Genomic DNA, 22,015 nt, shown 5'->3' on the forward strand with positions numbered 1-22,015 from the left:
GCCGGGCGGCCTTTGCAGCTGCAGGCGGCAGAGCTGTGTGTGTGTCGGGGTGTCCGCCGGCGCAGGCATCGGGCCTGCAGCAGCCACCACGCGCTGCACACCCGGCTGTGGGCGTGTTGTCGCAGGAAGTCCTGCGGAAGCGGCGGTGCACGCTGGCTCCCCCTGCACCCCGAGGGCGGGCGGGCTGGTGCGCGCCCGGCGCCCGGCTCCCGGCTCCCTCCCTGCGCCTGCCCGCGGGGTCAGCTGCCTCCAGCCGGCCTACCGCGCTCGCCTTGCCCTCCACCTGCATCTCCCGCCTCCCAGCCCTTCTCCCCACTTCATTCCTGTGCCCTCCCTCCACGCTCCGGCCTCTAGTCTTGTCTTCTCCCTTGCTTCCTCTTGCGCTGCTGTCTCTTTCTTTGATTTGATGCTCACATTTCATTTCCCCCTGCGGATCCCAACATGGGCTTATCAACACTCACTCCTCTTCAGATCTCGGGGGTCACCTGGGACCCCTGTGTGCAACGTGTAGACACAGTCGTCAGTGGAGACCATTGAAGTTCTAGTTTTTCATTCCGGTAATTAAAAATGTGTTGTTAGTCTTTCAGTCAGTCACATACCTTTTGCGAGTTTTCCTAGAGCTGTTAAAACCGGTATTTCTGACGTTTTGAAGTGCGTTTATTTATGCCAGCATAGATGGGCCTATTGTGTCTCCTGCATTCTCAATCAGAAAGCTCTGAATAAAATAAACATAAGAAAGACATACGCACCAAATCACAATTTATACAATAATTTAGTAGTCTCTTATCAGTACAGGAAGCCTTTTTGGAGTGGCTGAAGCTTCCGTTACGTTTTGGTGATCTAGGAATTGAGGCCTTTATATTTTTCTGAAATTTTAAGACAGTTGCTCTGCATGGATCCTGATCAAATTTTATCCCTCTACCTTCTCGAGTTTATTTTTAAGTTAATTATATTTAAGGCTAAGGTTTTTTTACACCCTTTGTATTCATTTCTTTTTCTGGAAGCTCTTATTATTAAGGCCGTATCATGATACATCAGTATTTTTAGTAGAGCTGCTTTTAAATTCCTTACTATCAGAGATATTTAGCAAGGAAATGGAACTTTATTGAGTCATATAATTTATATCCAGGTGTTTCGTTTTTACCTTGAAACATTCAGTATGCCTGCTGTAAAGAAAATAGTTGATATAGAGCTAAATGCAAGGGGCCATTTTAACTTATGGCTGACGGCGTTTATATATTGAGGCCTTAGTTAATTTTAAAATTAAAAAAAGAAGAGGGACATTTCTATCCTTTTTTACTTCATAACATTAACTTCTAGTATTGCTATCTGTGGGAGAATTTAGAAAGCCTTTTTGGAGTGGCTGAGGCTTTGTTTTTTTAAATTGATTTCATAAGACTATAGGACTGGAAATGTTTTATTGAAAAAAAAAGTTAAATATATGAAATGGTTTAATAAGTAAATCTTTTTAAAGTAATAGGCTGAAAAGAAAATGATTTTATGATTAAAAACAAAAACAGTACTAAACCAATTAGTAAGCACTGTTCTGTCCTCAAACTTCTTAACTAAATGATCACCCTATGAAAACAAAGATACTCCAGTCCCAGTCCCAGGAACACTGGTTCTAATATACACACGAAGATTGAGTCCACCATCTATGTTTATTGTTGGAGTCCAGAGGCTTCTTAGTACTTCAGTGGTCATAATGGCACATCCTAATATTTTTCAACCTTTTTGTTTTGTTTTGATTTTGCATTTTCCAATCACTTGCACACTTTGACCTCTTTCCAAGCTGATTTGTTTTCCAAATATGTGTAGTACAAAATAAAATAAAGGAGCTCCAGCCATCCCCTCGCCTTCTGGGACATGTGATTGTATGAAATAGGCTAGTGTCCAGTTGTGTTTAGAAGTTCAGTAGGTGATGGCTATGTTTTCCTATCTGTGGTGTGGCTTTGTTAGAATAAAATCAGAATTAGAGTAAGTCTCTACTTTCTCTAGTTGACAGCGTCCCCAGCTAGGCTGTGAGTAATACTGCCTGGGAACAGGCTGTGGGAGGAGAATCAATTTAAATTATATATGTAAAACAGGTTTGGTGCATGCCAGAGGGCTGTGAGAATATTTTTTTTTGTTTGTTAATCCTCACCTGAGGATATTTTTTCCATTGCTCTTCAGAGAGAAGAAGAGAGGGAGGGCGGGGGAGGAAGAGAGAGAAGCATTGATGTGAGAGAGAAATGTAGACTGGTTGCCTCTGGGGGAGGGAACTCACATCCCAGGTACATGCCTTTGACTGGGAATCGAACCTGTGACCCTTGGTGCACAGGCTAGACCAGTGGTCGGCAAACTAGTTAGTCAACAGAGCCAAATATCAACAGTACAACGATTGAAATTTCTTTTGAGAGTCAAATTTTGTAAACTTAAACTATATAGGTAGGTACATTGTTATTAACTTAATTAGGGTACTCCTAAGGCTTAGGAAGAGCCACACTCAAGGGGCCAAAGAGCCGCATGTGGCTCGCGAGCCGCAGTTTGCCAACCACGGGGCTAGACCAAGGCTCTATCACTGGGCCATACCAGTCAGGGCTCTTTCTGACTATAAAATAATAATTGTCTTGTTTTTAATCTTTTTAATAGGAATACTCATTTCGACTGTTCAAAATGGTGTTTCTTAGGCCTTCTTTTATTTTTAAATTTAAAATATTATACAGTATTTAGGATATATACAGGGTGAATTATAGAGAAGAGTGGTATCAGTTATTCCAAAAGACCAGCTAGCATCGTTTTCTTGGAAGAATACGTGCCTTGATTCATCGGTTCTGATGTTAGGATTTCTGTTGTACAAATTTTGGTGTTCAAGGTCGCTCTGAAATGTTAAAGTTGCTAAAAGACATGTTTTTGGTTTATTTTTTCCCCCACATCGTTTATTTGTGACTTATTCTTTGGGTTATTAATGACCCATGCCTCCATTTTTATTTTAAATTGTATTTGTAGTAGTACTTCATTTTAATACAGGACATTTCTTAAAACGTAACTTTCTGAAAGCCAGAGATTTCCCATCATAGTTTACTTTTTGTATTAATCTCATAAAATTTCTTCTCCTCCCATATGAGTCTTGCAAAATTCCCCTTCAGAATTCATCGTTGCATTATTTGTCAATAGGTTGTGGTAACTTTGTCAGAATGCATCAGACCCTTTCCTGAGTAGTATCTCACAGATAATATTGAGTTATTCTCTCTGGACATTTCAGAATGTATTTTTTTTTCATATATGGGATATGTGCCACATGATTATAAGCACTCTGTGAATAAAAATGATTTGTTACCACTGAGGTCACTCAGTTTTTCCGCAGGAGAATAATAAATAGTCATGTGATTTCATAGCCTCTGTAGATTGTGGTGTATGGTACAGTGATTCCAAGGCGTCACTTGCAACCACATGTCCTAGATTTCCAAGTTATGTGTATGTGTGTTTGTGTGTGTGTGTGTGTGTGTATTTTTTCCCTTTGCCAGAGGTAAGCAGGCTTTTTAACATCAGCGATAAAGTGTTACTTACTTACAAAATATGTCTGTTAAAGAAATAACAAAATGATTAAAATTAATAAGTTGGGTTTTTTTAAGGTTAGAAGCTCAAACTATTTTCCTAACAGTGACACATGAGATGTCATTCATATTTTCTAGGGGAATTGACAGCGGACCGTTGGAATTACTTTTGATTTGATAAAAAAGAGGTCACTATTGACAAGAGTACTAGTACCAAATTTTTGCTGGCAAATGCTGCTGTGGAATTCTATTTGGGAACAAAATTAGCAAGCTCCATAACTAAGGGCTTGCAGTGCATTGATGAGAAGACTAGAGTTTCTCTTTTTGTGCAAGTATTCAAATAATGGAGGCAGTTCCAGAAATCACCCAAGAATTTCCAAAAATGAGACTTTCAGCGAGCCTGAGTGATACTGATTTTCTGAAAACTTCTTTATCATTTAGACACAGTTCCCTGTTTACTTTGTCAGTAATGAGTCAGTAGGTTTATATCTGTATTTGTATTTATATTGTATTTATGGGTATACATGCATATAGTATTTGATAATAAGTATGCATACTTAGAAATACTCCTATGCCTTAGACTTTGGAAATTAAGTAAACTGAAAATAAGCTTTACCTCTCTCCATATCACAGTTGTGTTTCAATACAGATTTTAAGTAACTGGAAGTCATTTCTATATTCTGGTAATTTGATAACCCATTTTGAAATGCATTTGTGAGCTCATTGTAATTCCATGTGCCTCTAATGAAAGGCATGTGAAGGTATGGATTGAAAGAATGAACTGTGGTTGGTCCCTACAGAGAACCTGCTGCCCCTTTTGGGCAATCTTTAATCCAGAACCCACGAGTGTATTTGCTATAGCAGAGTTTTCCAAAATTTAAATGATGTCACATTTGAAAGCGATGCCAAGAAACAATGTGGCAGTTTCTAAATTTTGTGAAGCTAAAATCCCTGGTTACAAGAACGAGTACATGTCACAGATGAGTAGTTAGTAATGACTTCAGTTTAGCAGGAAAAGAGCAATTCCCATATGCTGATTCTAGTCTCATAACAAAGAATGTTATAGAAAGATTGCACAGTATTTAACAAGCTGTGAGTTAATGTGACAGTGTCATTGGATCTAGTTCCAGAAGGAGAATCGCTTTACCATATTTCTTCAAGAAATATTTTAAGTTATACAGAAAACTTGCTGCAAATAAATCCAGACTGTTCCCACTGCACCCCATCCCCCAAGTTAGGCAGTGATATTGAGTTTAGTTAAATTGCCCAAGACTGCCTGAGCTTAAGTACCTGGATAAATCAATAAGTCTCATTGTCCGACTGAACCTCAGCCACTTACTTCCTAAAGAAGGGAGAGTGGGTATGAACAAAAGAGCTATTACCTCTTGCACCTTAAGTATCCAGTACAGCAGTTTACCGCTCATGGGATCCACTCCCAGTTTGAACATAGAGTCCATCCGTTAACATTTATGGGCACGTGAGAAGTCAAGGAGGTGAAGTGAAGTTAAATCGCTTTCAAACCTTTGGAACATGGACTGTGGACAATCTTTGATACGATAGATTCGTTATCAACAATTCATTTCCATGGCCTTTCCCAGAAACTTGGTCTCTTATGAAAATTCATACTCTCACTGTGATATCCTTGCTGCTATGAACTCTAATAAACTGGTGGATTTCATTATGCATGATAGGCTTGACTATGTCCCTTTAAAGCTTAGAAATTGTTGCTCGTCATTTTGCTGTTGCAAAGAATTTGAAAGGCATGGGGCGGGAAGAGCTAGGGAGTGCAGAGAGAGTTTATTTTATTCAGTGATTTAGAAACACATGTATATTATTTTCTTTTCTTTATTGATTAAGGTATTACATATGTGTCCTTATCCCCCCATTGCCTCCCCCCCCCACTCATGCCCTCACCCCCCTGGTGTCTGTGTCCATGGGTTAGGCTTATATGCATGCATACAAGTCCTTTGGTTGATCTCCCCCCCTTACTCCCACCCTCTCCTGCCTTCCCTCTGAGGTTTGACGGTCTGTATATTCTCCATCATGAAAAAAGAGAACCTTTTTCAAATTCAGATAATATTGTTTTATTATTTCACTAATGAGGCTGTCTCTCTTTTTTCATTTAACATGTATAGTTGGAAACTAGGAGAGGGATGCACATAAAATTAATAATTCATCATGAATTTTCACAAAATGCCTTTTATAAAGGTTATTGTTTTCTCTAAAAGCAATTATAAAGTCAATAATTAAATGAGATGCAAATATGATTATATTTAAATCATATTTCCCAATCTTACGGATACTTATAACATTCCCTGGTAACAGACTGTGGAACTAAGAAGTTAAGGGCTTGTAGTTTGTTAAAAGACACAAGGCTTTTGTATCCAATCCTTTCCTCATGAAGTGACATAGCCATCAGACACTGTGCTGCCACTCAGTGATTTACACTGTACTTTTAAGTATAAAAACTATTTAAGAGAAACATTGATTTAAACAGAAAATTTAGTGACTCTTTCAAAAAATGAAGTATGGTCCAATTCACTTTTTTTTTTCCAATGCAACAATGTTTGTCAGCCTTATAGCGATTTTGAATTTACCTGTTCACGAAGTACCTGTTGCTCCCAATAATTGCTGGTAGCTGGATGTCCTTCATTCGACATATAGAGAGTATTCACTCTGTGTGCTGCTGCTGCGAACTCACAGTCTATTGGGGAAGGATGTGGAGTATACCAACCATTATAGTCACTGCCTTTTACAATCTAGTCCAATGTCTGTTGTCTTATGCATTGAATTTGTATCCTCATCTCTTTTCATTCCTTCTAGAAAATGACTTTGTAAAGTAGACAAGTTATACTTATTTTTATAATAAATTAAGACAATACAGATAATTTCAAAGAGGATAAAGACCTGGCCACCACCATTCTTGCTTTTGGTTTATACGCTTCTGTGGTCCTTGTAGTGTGTGTGTAACTGTGTGTGTGTCTGTGTTAAGTGTGTACATTTCTCTTATTTATTCTGTCCAACCGAGAATAAAAAAGGGGCCGTTTTGCCAGGTGTTGCTTTTGGAAGTACAAGGAGATCTCTGCCTACAACTTTTGGCAAGAACTATTATCTCAAATTTGAGAGCTGTGCCAGGTTTTTTGGCTAAAAATGCTGTTGGCTTGTGCCTAAAGGTACCTTCATGGCCTTACCACAAGTCCTCAGGTCAGCCCATTCTAGTCTTTGTGCTCATGTCATAAGTTCTCCGCTGCAGAGCCTCAGAGTAATTGTTCTGGATGGGCACAAAGAAGATGAACTTTTGCCGAAAAATGGCCTGATTTTGGACTTCTCCTCTTTTAAAAGCAAATAACATCTTGATGGGGGGGACTGGGGGACTTGAATAGTTTCCAGGAAGTAGTACTTTAAAATGGAATCTTAGATGAACATTTAGTACCTAAATATGAGGTCTGCCAAGTTTTTCTCTGTATAGATCCGGCTGGAAATAAAGGAGAGTGTTGTGTTGAGGTCTTCTTAGTTTATTTTACTTTATTTATTTTTTTAATATTTAAGAAAATTTAATAACATGGGACTTGATATCAATAGGTAGATAGATAGATATAGATATAATCAGTCTTAAATTCCATTAGTTGAATGGTATTTTTTAAAAATTAAAGTGAGCTATATTCTTTGTTTTTTTATTGTGATTTTGTAAAAAAGTTCTCAATTACAGTTTACATTCACTATTACTCTGTATTAGGTTCAGCTATATAGCATAGTGGTTATACAAACATACTTTACAAAATGATCTCCCCGATATTTCAAGTACCCCCTACATAGTTAATAGGCCATTATTGACTATATTACTCATGCTGTCATTTACATCCCTGTGACTATTCTGTAACAGTTTGTACTTCTTAATCCCTCACCTTCTCTGGCCATTATTTTAACTACTGATTTACATGGATCCAAATGTACTAGTTGGATTATCAATGAGTTTTCCACCCAGTTCTGAGTGAGCTCCCAATGAGACTACAAAGATCTGGGATCATTTTGGAAGGCTTGCTTTTAAGTTACTTTGGAAAACTCCTTAAAATGCTGTAGGTCTAGGACCTTGAAAGGTGGGAGCGATTAGGATGGACAGGGCTAAGATAAACCAGCAAGGATGAGCAGGCACTTCAGAAACAAACCAGTGGGTGTCAGATAGCTAAGTACATTGATTAACTCTTTTTGTCTTTTCAATAAGCTTCACTAACCGTATTTTACTAAACTTCAATAAGTTCACTCCCTAAATATTTACTAAACAGCACCTACTCATTTATAGGTACTTTACTTGAGAATATCAATATGAATGACCACAGGGGGGAACACTATCCAGGCAGGAACATAAATATTGAAGGAGATAAATAGAACGTTAATAAGTGTTACTCCAATTTAAACTACCAAAGATACAGTCACACATAAATGTCTAAATAATCCAGTAGCATTAATAATCCAGAATCAAGGCCCATGTATTAAATTTTCTCATAAATGTATCCTCATAACCCTATCTTTTCATCTGAACTTGTAAGATATTCCTGAATTTTTTTAAAAATATATTTTATTGATTTTTTTACAGAGAGGAAGGGAGAGGGATAGAGAATTAGAAACATCAATGAGAGAGAAACATCGATCAGCTGCCTCCTGCACACTCCCTACTGGGTATGTGCCCGCAACCAAGGTACATGCCCTTGACCGGAATCAAACCTGGGACCCTTGAGTCCCCAGGCTGACGCTCTATCCATTGAGCCAAACCGGTTAGGGCTTCCTCAATTTTTAAAACAATTCTTCTTTCATTTATGATCAGAGTTGAAGCAGTTGCTTTTTTAAAGATATATGGCATCCTTCATTTTTCACCTTTCCTCCGTGTGCATTTCACATCACCTCTCGTTTAGTTTTCTAATTCTGTTAGAAACTTAAAGTGGGTTCCTGTTTCTACAAGTACTCCAGCTTCATCAACTGGGACTCAAGATTCTAACTTATTAAACTTATAACCATATACGTTAATAACCCAGATATCGACGCATGCATGTATGTATGTATTAGTGGTTAATATCATTCTATACATTTCAGGTGTACAACATTATAATTCAGTATGCGTATGCTCTATTGCATGCTCAACCACCAAAAGTCGCGTTTCCTTTCATTAGCATTTATTTGATCTTCCCCCTCCCTCAGATTTGTCAATGTCCCTTGACATATGTTTATACTGGAGAGCAACCCTTTGTTTCTCTTACTCCTGTTTACTTCAATGTAGTTTTTATTCTTTCTCAGCTTTTCTTTTTCTTCTCATTTCTAATTTCTCCTGCAGGATCATCTCCACTATCAGCTCCCTAAAAGTTTCCAATGCTGTTGATCGCATTATTCTATTATGAGTTAAGGAAATTGTGGAAATAATACTTGTTAAAAATAACAGCAGACATTTAGGACTTACTGTTTGCCTTCAAGGACACTTACTGTTCTCATGGATGAGTTTGGTGTAAAATCCTCTCATCCTGCATTGCTACTGAGATATTGACTGTGATCCTTATTGCTTTGACAGAGGAAGGGAGTTTCTTGGAAAGCAATAATTTCTCTTAAAATTTCTTCTCCTTTTGGTCTTCAGCAACATTGTTTTAAACATTACATGCTCAATAAACGTAATATATTGTAGGAATGAATTAATGGATTAGAAATTTTAGTACGAAGTGGCTATGCCCATATGCAGAATGTATATGTGATATCCGATGTTGCTTTGGTACTTTATTTTTCAAACTGATGAACAAGAGTGGAAGATTTTTAAGTCATTAATAATCAGCATTCATGGCATAGTAAACAATAACCTAATTGAGAATTAAATGTGTCAGAATATGAAGCTTTTGGGAAGAGATCGATATTAAATAAAAATATATATATGCACATACACATTAGTATATTAATATATAAATGGATACAACTTTAGAATATAATGATTATATTTAATATTACTTATGATAAGAAACTACAGGACTATTGGCACTATCATATCAGGCAGTAAAAAAAATTGTGTGAAAGTCACAGACATTTCTGTAGGCTAAAATATGATTGTATTTTATGTCTGCTTGCACCTACAAAGCAAATATTAAATGCCACATGAAATAGTTTCAAGAAATAATATTTCACGTTTCTCTGTTAACGTTTGTGTGTTCCTTGTTCACTTATTCTTTTAGCAGGCATGTGATAATAGAGAAGCCAAAGTCTTCAGAAATATTAACCAGGTGGAAAGTTTACCATAGATAGAATTTTACCTATTATCTTTTTTATGCAAGATGAGAAACAGCTATTATTATTCGTATTGTAAGATGGCATACCTTTTTACATAGATTGAGAACAACTACTTTATTTTTTAAAAAATATATTTTATTGATTTTTTTACAGAGAAGAAGGGAGAGGAATAGAGAGTTAGAAACATCGATGAGAGAGATCAATCAGCTGCCTCCTGCACACCCCCCACTGGGGATGTGCCCACAACCAAGGTACATGCCCTTGACCAGAATCAAACCTGGGACCCTTTAGTCCACAGGCCGAAGCTCTATCCACTGAGCCAAACCGGTTCGGCAAGAGAACAACTACTTTAGATGAAGGTAGAATCTGCCACACTTCATTTACTAAGCCCATCATTTATTCAGCCTTATAAGAATATTAGAGGCCCCATGCAAGAAATTCGTGCATGGGCAGGGTCCCTAGGCCTGGCCGGCAATCAGGGCTGATCTGTGGGGTGACTGGTGGGGCGATCTGGGGTGGGGGGGCCGCTGGCCTCTGCCTTGGCTGGCCTGGGGCCTGCAAGCAGGGGTCAGCTCCTGCATTGAGCGTCTGCCCCCTGGTGGTCATTGTGCAACCTGTCATTCCGCTGTTCAGTAGATTTGCATATTAGGCTTTTATTATATAGAATTCAAAATTTAGATGTGTGAATTGTCTGAGAAAAGTACAGTTTTATGCTGTGTGTGTGTGTGTGTGTGTGTGTGTGTGTGTGTGTGTGTGTGTGTGTTTTGGCTGTTTTTCATCTATTCCATCCAGTTTTCTAAGGTAAACAGGTTACTTTATCTCCTTATTAGTTCCAGTTTTCTCATTTGTAAAAATAGGGCTCATAGATTCCTTGCAGGCTTTAGTGAGGACTAAGTGAGAGAATTATGTGAGCCACGAAGCACATGGCTGGTGCCTAATAGGTACCAACAACAACATGTTAGTTCTCTTGACTTAGTTTGTCTCTGTGGTCCCTCCCCCTCTCCCCCACCCCCCCCCCCACCGCGCGCTCAAATCAACCAATTAAAAAATGAATTAAATTTCTCGTTTTATGTCATTCTGGTTTTCTTAAGTTGTGGGAGTCTGATCCTGATATTTGAGATTTTCCTATAATCCGTTATGTCCCAGTCTGTTCCTTTAAAATACAAGGTTTTATTGCCCTGGTCAGCATTTCTCAGTGGTTAGAGCACCAGCCCTTGCACCAAAGGATTGAAAGTTTGATTCCTGGTCAAGGGCAAGTACCTGGGTTGCAGGTTAGATCCTGCCCTAGTAAGGGCTCCTGTGGAGGCAGCCAGTCGGTGTGTCTCTTTCACATCTCTCTCTCTCCCTCCCTTCCTCCCTCCCTTACACTCTCTCTAAAAATCAATGGAAAAAATAACCTCAGGTGAGGATTGACAACAACAAAAAAGACAAGGTTTTATTTATTTTTATATATTTGTCAAATACCTGTATCTGGAATATATTTCTTTTGGTCTGTTATGACAGTTGTCTACCATAAGATTGATGGAGAAAAGGATTTACTAATTGGGGTGGAGGCAGTGAAAATCTTTTCAAAGGGGTGTGTGTGTGTGTGTGTGTGTGTGTGTGTGTACGCAATATAAAGACTGATTAAATTACCTATAACAAATATTTAATGACTGAGCTAATTTTTAACTTAATTCCACAGCCCTACACGTATGCATCAAATTGCTATTCTTTCTCTTTAGGTCAGCAGTTTTCAACTGGTGTGCCACCGCACACTGGTGTGTCGCCAGAATTTTTAAAACATGCAATACCTGACTGTTTAGTCAGGGCACTGACTTCTTTTCCCTTAGGTTGTCAAATAAAAGAATGACAATAGCCAACACAACAATAGCTGTCCATTGTGAATGAATCAAAATATTAGACCAATTTTTGTTGTCATATTGGCAAAAAATATATACTCTATTTTTGGTGTGATGCAGAATTTTAGTAATTAGTTTATCTGTGCCATGAGATAAGGTTGAAAATTGCTACTCTAGGTGAATGAATAAAGTAGGAGCTGTGGGGGCTTAGGGGTGACCTGGGTATGTGGCAATCCTCTGGGATTTGATAACATTGAGCTTATACCCATATATGGTTATGCATGTATAATTTGGACCTCTGTGATCATATTGTACAGAGATGTTTATCTCCTGTCTTCTTCACTCACTTTTCTATCATAGCTATAATCCTCTGCCATTACACATTCTTTTCAAATACTGACTCTAAATCTTTCATGATAATGGATCCAGATCTTTTAATGTTGATAACCATGCTGGGGAAAACAAACACACTTACAAAACGGATCCTTTAAAATGGTCCACTCCAGATCAGAGCATGTTACTTTTCTTGCCAAGTTAATGAAGAAATACTACTTCATTTAAAAATATCACATTAGCTTTTAAAATCAGTAATTTTCTTCCTTGAAAATTCCTGCTTAGAGCAGCATCTCCTGCTCAACAGGTAAGCGATATCATGAAGCTGATTGATATTGGCAAATCTGGATCAAATAGAGCAGACTCCCCACTCTATGAACCCTGGGACTGTTCAGAGCGATGGTCCCTAACATACATTGTGGATCTCTGAAAAGGGATTCAAAGTGTACAGTGTCTACTAAACTCAGTATGACCAAAGAACTGCCTTACATTTCATTGTGGGAAGCTAATATCATAGGAAGAATGTAGATTTTTGAATTTCTTGTCATGTGTGCTTAAATAGTTACCACAGTAAAATCTACAACAGACCCTGGCTAAACTTGGGCAGAGGCTGAATGTCTTGAAATAATAGTTTATTCAAAAAGAAGTTCTTACAGCTGAAGATTTCTAAGTCTATTACCTACCTAAATGATTAAGGAATCCCATATATACCCTTTTCTTCCCTTTTTTTGTATATGTATATACAATTTTCTCACCCCAGAAGTCAGGAAAAAGTGGTTTAACCTATTCTACTCCCAGAACTTGCTTTCCCGTTTTTAAAATGCTTTCCATTTAGAAAATGCCTGTTTTCCTTGGGAAATTTCGATGTACTTAACAAAAGAAAAAAATGCTTCCAACCTGTGTGTGTATAATTTGATTGTATCAGAAGGAAAAATGATGCTAAGTTGGTCACATTAAGCATTTAGCACTAACTAGGGTGATATCTAAACCAGATTTCATGTCATTAGTGTGTATTCATTACACAGTGTGAAAGCTATCCATCAGTGCTGTTTATTAATTTAAATGGACTTTTAAAAATACAGGCAGAACAGAGATCCTTGGCCTCCTGGAACTTAGATAGCGACATTCTGAGCATGCTGCTTCCCTTTCACTGCCTGTACGCATTTGGTGATTTCTCATGAAACGTGTGCCTTTCCTGTTGGACACTCCTGTGGTTCAATCATTGGCCTATTTATTGATCCTCAGATGGGTGAGGCCTTTCAAGCTGCTGCTTGTGGTACCTTAGGGATCCTCCCAGTGGTTTGTGAATTCCTTCACAATTTCATGAGCAAAAACTGCGGCATATCATGTCATAGACTTCCTTCCCTTAACTTTGGCTATGTAACATATACATACTTAACACATATATACATAAATGTTATATATACCATGTTAGATATTATGTTAAATATCACATCATGTTAAATGCTGCATTATATTTAACACATACGTGTGTGTTTAAATTACATATATGTATTATTAGTATAAGCACTCAATATGCTTTCAAAACATTTGTTTTAATCTTATATCTAGTTGCACTCTGAAGAAAATTAGCAAAAATCTTGCCTAATACATTTGACTTGCCAGTGCTGTGAAGACAGGGAGCATTCTTATTGAATCTTCATGGTATGCCTTCCTCAGATTCACTGTGCTGTATATGTGCATTAATTTGTCAAATTGATTTCCAGTGATTGACACGGGTTTTTTTTTTTTTTTTTTGGTTTTTTTTTATGGGAGAACTGAGAAAGCTGTTAGCCAGTTATATTGCTGGATTGAGGTAATAATTGGAGATTTTTCTCTCCTGTCGAACAACAGATTGGAAAAAAGATGAGATAATATCAATGTATTAAAATTAAGCCATCTTTTAATGTTTTTCGGAAAATGCTGGAAAGTCAAAGGTATTCCTACAAAGCACCATGCTCATTCATTTGGTTATCAGTGGAAATTTAATTTATGTATATATAAATGTTAATCGCATCCTAACATCAGTAGAGTAAGTGCATTTATACTTTTCCAAGACCTGTTTTTTTGAACTTAAGTTTTATATTGGCTCTTGACTCGTGGATTAGTTGACATACTCTTAAGTTTAAGGAAGAAGAATAATGCTGAGCCTGGCCCATGTACACACCCAGAGCCAGATTGATCTGTTTGAATAGACAGTAGTCATTTTAGATTATTTTAATTTTTTTTCTTTTTTTGGGAGGAAAGCAAAAGAAAAACCAACATGTATGTGGGGAAACGAATGGTAGCATTTCTTAATTTGCTTAGTGAAATTGTGATCTTATTCAAATTAGAGCTTTTAATACATTTGCCTCTCACCTGTTACCAATCCCCCCTTTCCTTTTGATAATCTGTGAAGTATACTTGGTTTATTTTAGTTATCCTATTTAGTGAAATTGGCCCATGCTTTGTTTTTTATTCTGCTATATTCATTTGGACTTCTATCATAAAGTCTTTAAAGGCCAAAAAAAAAAAAAGTTTTGTAATTTTCATGTATAAATAAAATGGTTAGTGACATTCTTTCTCTAAGATGTTTATGGATATCTGGAGACTGATTTTGGCAAATCTGACATTATTACCAGGCTATCATCTTTAACCTAGGCTAGTGCATTTGAAATGAGATATTTAAAATATAGAGAACATAGCATGATGAAATAAGAGCCTAATAAAATGTGTTTGGGCCAGCATCGAAACTCTTTGAAATAGGATATCTAAATAGTGTGCATTTTATCTCGGAGAGGCTTGGGTTTGTTGTAGTGTCCAGATGACTATTAATAGGCTTTGTGCTCTGGAGCATATGTTAATAGAAGGGATCATTTTGGATTAATTCGATGTGAATTAATAAGAGATTTATTTGATGGGAGTTGTTTGAAGGTGATGACATTTAAATCTCAACAGGATTTAAGATGTCCAAAAATACCTTTAAAGATTCAGGATCAATCAATTCAGAGGGCAAATGAAATAGACATGGATAGCAAGGAACAGGATCAGACGTTGGGCGTATGAAGTTTGGAGCCGTTTACATGAAAAGCCATCTACCAGTACAGTATTGCCCTAGAATCTGAAGAAATGGAAAACATTTAAACTCCCTCAGCAATTCTTGGGTTTGTGATTTGGATAAACAATGTTCTCTTGCATTTTATAGTTCACTTAAGCAATCTGATTTTGATCTGTATATATGGAGTAGACAGCATTCAAATTTTTTTCCTTAAACCAATGAGCAAACACATATGTTCTTGAAAAACTGAACTTTATATGTTGTTCATATGGAAACTATCTAGTTTGCTATAGGCCCCATATTTGACCTTCCTTTTATTTTGCTATCACTTGTTTAATTCTTTAAATTCCTTGTGGGAGACTTTTGATCAAAAGAAACAACTTGCTGTTCTTCCCCCCTCCCCCCCCCCGCTTCTTTTATTTTTTAAATAAAAGCTTCATGATATGTGTATCTAATAACTCAGAACTCCAAGGCGGTTGATATAAACAGGCATGGAAGAGAGATATATTAAGGAGAAGACTATCATGTCTCCTTTGTATTCAGCTTTGATTTTAAACAGTTGATAGTTTTATTGTATGGAAAAACAATAGGAAAATGTCATGTGGTATTATATACTATGATGATAAGAACTGCTACTTGTAATACAAATCATACTCAACAGGATTTGAGACTGAGGTCACCTTACACCCTGGCTTGCTCCCCTCACTTTTTAGCCTTGTTCAGGATATATGTATTTGAAATGATATTTGAAAAGATACTCAAATGTTTGAATCTTCTTTGAGAAAGAGGGGTTTCTTATAGTTCTTTTCTTTGCTTTTTAAAAATATCTGTCTCAAATTAATGATGACTAATACAATTAAAGTCCTCTCCCTGAATGTGTTTGGCACATAGCTGATGCTGGATATACATCTACTAGGGGCCCGGTGCACGAAATTCGTGCACTGGGTGGCGGGGTGGGGGGAGTGTCCCTCAGCCCAGCCTGCCCCCTGTCACATACTGGGAGCCCTCAGGCGTTGACCCCCATCACCCTCCAATTGCAGGATCGGCCCCTTGCCCAGGCCTGACGCCTCCGCCAGAGGTGTCAGGCTTGGACAGGGGACCCCCATCTCCCCCCGATCACTGGCTCTGGCCCCCACCCAGGCCTGAGGCCTCTGGCCCAGGAATCATGCCTGGGCAGGGGACCCCCATCTCCCTCTGATCGCTTGCTCCACCCCCCGCCCAAGCCTGATGCCTCTGACCCAGGCTTCAGGCCTGGGCAAGGGGACCATCATATCCCCCCAATCCCCGGCTCAGCCCCCCACCCAGGCCTGAGGCCTCGGCCAGAGGAGTTGACCCTCATCACCCTCCGATCACCAATCACCGGATCGGCCCCTTGACCAGGCCTGAGGCCTCTGGCAGAGGTGTCAGGCCTGGGCAGGGGACCCCCAGCTCCCTGCGGTTGCAGGCTCCGCCCCTGCCCAGGCCTAACGCCTCTGGCTGAGGCGTCCGGCTCGGGCAGCGGGGACCCGCAGCTGCAGCGGCCCCGCGATCGTGGGCTCCGCTTTAGGCCCAGGCAAGGGACCCCTAGCTCCTGGGACTGCCAGCTTCGACCGTGTCCAGCTCCCATCGCTGGCTCCACCCCTACTTCCTGCTATCACTGGCCAGGGCGGCAAAGGCACCTGATTCTCTGATCATGGCTGGGGGGCAGGGCAAAGGCGGCCCCAAGGCTGCCTTTGCCCTGCCCCCCAGCTCTTAGCTCCCCTCTGGGTTTCCAATCACTGTCAGTGGCAGGGGGCTTCTTCCTGCTTTCCCTTTCTCCTCCCTGCATTGTGCCTACATATGCAAATTAGCCGCCATCTTGTTGGCAGTTAACTGCCAATCATAGTTGGGAGTTAATTTGCATATAGCCCTGATTAGCCAATGAAAAGGGTATCGTCGTATGCCAATTACCATTTTTCTCTTTTATTAGTATAGATTTGAGTGAATGAATGAATGTTAGAGGCAATATATAACTGAGTGAATGGTAGACATCAGTGGGATTTCTGCTGCCCTTAGTTGTTGATGGTTTAATATGTAAAGTCTTTTAAGGATATTGGATAAAGGTTTTCAAAGGGAAAATATTAGAAAGGTTTTTCTGAAGTGCCTAAGCCATTCATCAGAACCATTATCGAGTCTTAGAGGCAGGGCGCAATTTAAAAATAATTTATTGTAATTCCCTTGTTATAGGGATAAAAATAGAGGCTCAAGCAAAGGGAAGAGGCCTGGTCACATCAACAATGATTTGAATCAGATTCAGAAACTGGACGCATAACTGCTGTACCATTCTTCCTCCTTAGGTTTGATTCTTTACTTTGTTTAGGACCAAGATGCTACTAAGAACATAGAATTTATAGTTTTTACCTTCAAGGAGTTTCTCATCTAATGGAAATACATCCTAGTTCTCTCCTGCATTGGATGTATGTATGAGCTCAGTTCTTTTTTTTTTTAATTTCTGTGAAAGTTGATTTTTTTGGGTTAAATAATTCATTTGATTATCTGTTGCAAGATTTTTTGGAGCACGTGTATTTCACAAGTGTGTGTGTGTGTGTGTGTGTGTGTGTGTGTGTGTGTGTGTGTGAAATAAAAGTTAAGTTCGTTAATGGTTAATTCACACCATCTTGGTAATAATGGAAAACTCAGATTCCTTTGCTCTGAAGGTGCCATTCTGAGAACATGAGTCACAGTCTTCTACAGAAAAAGGATTTTATTCTTACATTGTAATCAGAGAGATAAAGTAGTTACCATAATTATATTTTAAGCTGTAATGCTGATTATTTCCTCCACATAAACCTGTCTAAATGATACTGTAGCATAGAAATAGTACAGGATCCTATTGTTTTTTTAAATAATAAACTCTTGTATTAAAAAATGCAGAGAAAGCTTTTAGATTTAAGTTTTAATTTAGAAGGAAATAATTAAGAGTAGGGATTTAGATGTTTGCAACTGGAATGTCTTACATCTCAGTAATGAAAATTAATACAAAAGAAGCATTTTTTGAGAAGCTAAATATATTTTAACCTGTTTAAATATCTTGGCACATAATATGCATCCAGGTATACCAGCCTCCAAAGGGGCATTCATGTGTTTGTGTCAGTGGGTAGTGATATAAATGTGGGAATGCTCACTGCCCCCGGGCCCCCAGATCAGTTTTGTTATCTCATATTCCGTAAAGGACTGAAATTAGTGCCTGGCCAGTGTTGCTCAGTGGTTCAGCATCGACTCATGAACCAGGGGCATATGCCTGGGTTGCAGGCTCTATTCCCAGTGTGGAGAGTGTAGGAGGCAGCCAATCAATGATTCTCATCATTCATGTTTCTGTCTCTCTCTCCCTCTTCCTTTCTCTTTGAAATCAATTAAATATATATATTTAAAGTACTGAAATTAGCACCCTTGTAGCTCTCATTACGTTCTTCAACTCCTCTTTATCCAAGTCACGTTTAGCCCCATTTTCTAAACCAGGGATGGCGAACCTTTGTGCTCGGCGTGTCAGCATTTTGAAAAACCCTAACTTAACTCTGGTGCCGTGTCACATATAGAAATTTTTTGATATTTGCAACCATAGTAAAACAAAGACTTATATTTTTGATGTTTATTTTATGTATTTAAATGCCATTTAACAAAGAAAAATCAACCCAAAAAATGAGTTCACCTGTCACCTCTGACACGCGTGCCATAGGTTCACCATCACTGATCTAAAAGGTCGTTTATAGAGGGCCTACTGCAACTGGTATTTTTAATTTCTTTTTATAGTCAGTCTAGTAGAATAAAAACACGTTTAAAATGGGGTTACCAAATTTGATGTGATTTTATATACATATATGTATATGTATATATTTACTTACATAAGTGTATATATTTATATTTATGGTACAGCTGATTAATTTATATGAAGACCATTAATGCAATATCTGCCTCTCTAATTTATTCCGATAAAAATGATGGTATAACGGGGGTTTCAAGCTGGTTCAATCACGACTTGGTAAGCTTAATGTAGCCAGAGTGAAAATAGAAGACTACTGCAAATAGAGAGAGAGAGAACTCACGTCACAGCGCCCAATGTTTCTGTAACTCTTGGTTAGGCTTCCGTGGGTCTGAAGCAGAATTGCTGATGGCATTGCACTAGCTCTTTCCTCAGCCACATGGCATATGTACTGGGTACGATGAGTCTGTAAGGGACTGGCCATGGGTGCCACTCGTCCTCAGCCGTGACTGTGCAGTCCCAGCAATGCGCTTGGTATCTCTTCTAGAAGCATGCCCCTCCATGTTTACTAATTAAGGTCTTTTATCCCTGCCCTAACGTCGGTAAGTATTATGATGCTTAGAGTTCAGAGGGTTCTAGAGGTTCCATGATTTCATCAACATCCCAGGCTGCTGTGAAAATGACTTCCATTCCCTTTCATGTCGAGTTCCTGCTTCTCCTGCCACTTGATGAAAGCCCAATGGGGCTGGAGATGATCTTGCTCAAGATTTGCTTGTGCTTTTTATCAGGTGTCTTTCAAGCAGCCTGCGGCGCTGGCATGGCAATGTATTTTCTGTGTGATACATTGAAGTGTGTTTACCTCACTTAGGAAGGAAAATATTTTTGTTTTGCTTTGTTTTGCAGATGTACAGATCAGCTCTCAAAATGTCTTCTGTGTCTTCCGAGCGTCTTCTCAGACAGTTGCGTTAGCCTCCTGCTAGTTGACTAATAGGATTAATACTTGTAGAAAGCATTCTAAAGCCACATGCCTTATGAAGTCAGTGCTGGGTATGACTTTACAAGTATGTGATCTATTTTTTCAAGTGAAAATGTTAACTGGAAAAGTTCTTGGCACACAGTGAGACATCGTGCAATCTGTTATTTGTCTTAAAGATAATAACTGGAGGGTGGCTATAGTCCTTCGGCATCTAACTTATGATTTGTTAGGGGAGTTTCTTCCACTTAGAAGTATTGCAAATGTGCTTATATTTACATAATATGTCATTCTGAAAAATTATGGTGATATAATTCCAGTAGAAAATTATATTTTTTTTCTATAGCTACTTCAAAGTGTAGTCAAGTAAATTAACCAGGATATTTTCTTTTAAACGCAACTAAAAAGATCAGGCCCCTTTCCCCCACTACAAAAACTAAAACCAAAATGACCTTTCTGAGACTTCTTTGAAGTTTTAGCAGTTAACATTCTTTGTGATATATATTATTAAGAGCTCTATTCAACATAAGGAATCAGTGAGTCATATGGGTTCTAAAGGTCTGTTTTTGGGTAGAGGAAGGAGCTGAAATTTGAAAGAATGATAATTTAATTAAATCACATTTTCCCTCAGTCACTGTAGATGCTGGTTGAGAAGTATTTAAATTATGACCCTTACTTTTCTTCACAATCACAATAAATGAGCACGATCCACTCTTTTTGTTGTTCTGAAAAACAAGTTACTTAGTTCAATATAAACATATTTATATATATATTCTATTCACTTTAAGTACTTTATCTTCTTTCCCTTGCTATGTAAAATGCTGCTGGCTTTTCTAATTACCTTGACATTACTATATTTTTTTTAAATTTTCTCTTAATCTAGTGGAAGGAGAGTCTTAATGAATTGGAATATTTTATTCTCATTTCTTCATGAATCCTGCCTTTCAGTTAGATTTTTATCTTTTTTGTGTAACCTTATTAATTTCACTTTGGTGCATCCTTGCTAGATTTTATTTATCTTAAGGGAGAAGTATCAAAATTTAAATGATGTGGCTTTTCAGTATTTGTCCAAGCAAAAATTAAATTGCAGTACTAAAGGCATTATGTGCAATGGAAAAAACACACAGGAAGTTCTAGAGGGAAAGGCAGACGATGGCTGTGCCAAATCACCACATTGTTACATGTAGGGATGGCTGATGCTCCATAATTTAGAATGTTTTAGTGTGTAAACTAAGTTAAAAAGGTATATTTTTCCTACTCAAACTCTTGTGTTTTAAATGATTTCTGATTTCTTAAGTTTCCTTCTTATTAATTAGTTTTCCTTTTCTTTACTACCAGTAAAATGGCCCTCAAGTCTTCCATGTGTTGGTACAAGTTCCCAACTTCTACCACTTCCCACAGAAAACTACATGTCTCCTCAAACTTTGACATCCACAAATAAGACACTTAGCATGCAAACCTTAAAAAGCAAACTAGTTAACCAGTGTTCCAGTTTAGGGCCCAGCGGTAATGCCACCAAAGGTGAAGACCACGTTCCCTCCCCTGCCCCGCCCCTCAGAAGCCTGGCAGGTGTTCATTGCCTCTTGCCCTTGACTGCCGACTTCAGCCCTTCATCCTATAAATGCTTGTTGTTGCTGCTGCTGCTGTTCCAAGAACGAAATTCTGTGGCTACTTGGTGACTAGCACTATTTGTGTATAAAACAAGAGCAATGTACTTCTTAAGTACAGTTACATTATTTTCTTTAAATATATTTTATTGATTACAGAGAGAAGAAGAAGAAGAAGAAGAAGAAGAGAGAGAGAGAGAGAGAGAGAGAGAGAGAGAGAGAGAGAGAGAGAGAGACATCAATAATGAGAGAGAAGCATAGATCGGCTGCCTCCTTCACACCCCCTACTGGGGATTGAGCCCGAAATCTGGGCATGTGCCCTGACCTGGCATCGAACCGTGACCTCCTGGTTCATACGTTGACACTCAGCCACTTAGCCAGGCCAGCTGGGCCGGTTAACTGCTTTTGACATTATTCAATAGAGTGAATTTTGATCTTATAAATGACTTCTTATACTCTAACTAGTACATTATCTTGGCTTAGTGATTCCTATGATAAAAACTTTGCTTGAGCAGCTTTTCAGAAGCAAAGGCACACCCAGATATACCAAGCCAGTGTGGTTCCCTCAGCACTTGTGACACGTTATAGATGAAAATGACTAAGACATGTTATGAATTTGGATTTGCTCAGGACGTTTTGGGTAGTCACGGTGCAACTAACTGTTAAATCTGTCCTTGTGGCAGAGTCGGCGAGCCCAGAAGGCTTATTTTAT

The 22,015-nt window shown here is 38.5% G+C and overlaps 1 protein-coding gene across 15 annotated transcripts in view; it reads left to right on the forward strand.

The window, feature by feature from the left end:
• The window catches only part of TRPS1 (transcriptional repressor GATA binding 1), a 231,321-nt gene that overhangs the window by 21,367 nt on the left and 187,939 nt on the right, over positions 1-22,015 (forward strand). For 7 of the 15 annotated variants that reach the window (XM_059671876.1, XM_059671871.1, XM_059671873.1 and 4 more), the window contains one exon: positions 19,627-19,784. The exons of 7 other annotated variants lie outside the window; for them this stretch is intronic. In XM_059671876.1, coding sequence (XP_059527859.1) covers positions 19,748-19,784 — 37 coding nt within the window. In that variant the 5' untranslated portion in view covers positions 19,627-19,747. Of the gene's footprint in view, positions 1-19,626; positions 19,785-22,015 lie in introns of those variants that run through there. One more of the 15 variants, XM_059671877.1, reaches the window with a different exon arrangement.

This window comes from Myotis daubentonii, chromosome 17 (assembly GCF_963259705.1).
Source record: "Myotis daubentonii chromosome 17, mMyoDau2.1, whole genome shotgun sequence".
Taxonomy (NCBI): Eukaryota; Metazoa; Chordata; class Mammalia; order Chiroptera; family Vespertilionidae; genus Myotis; species Myotis daubentonii.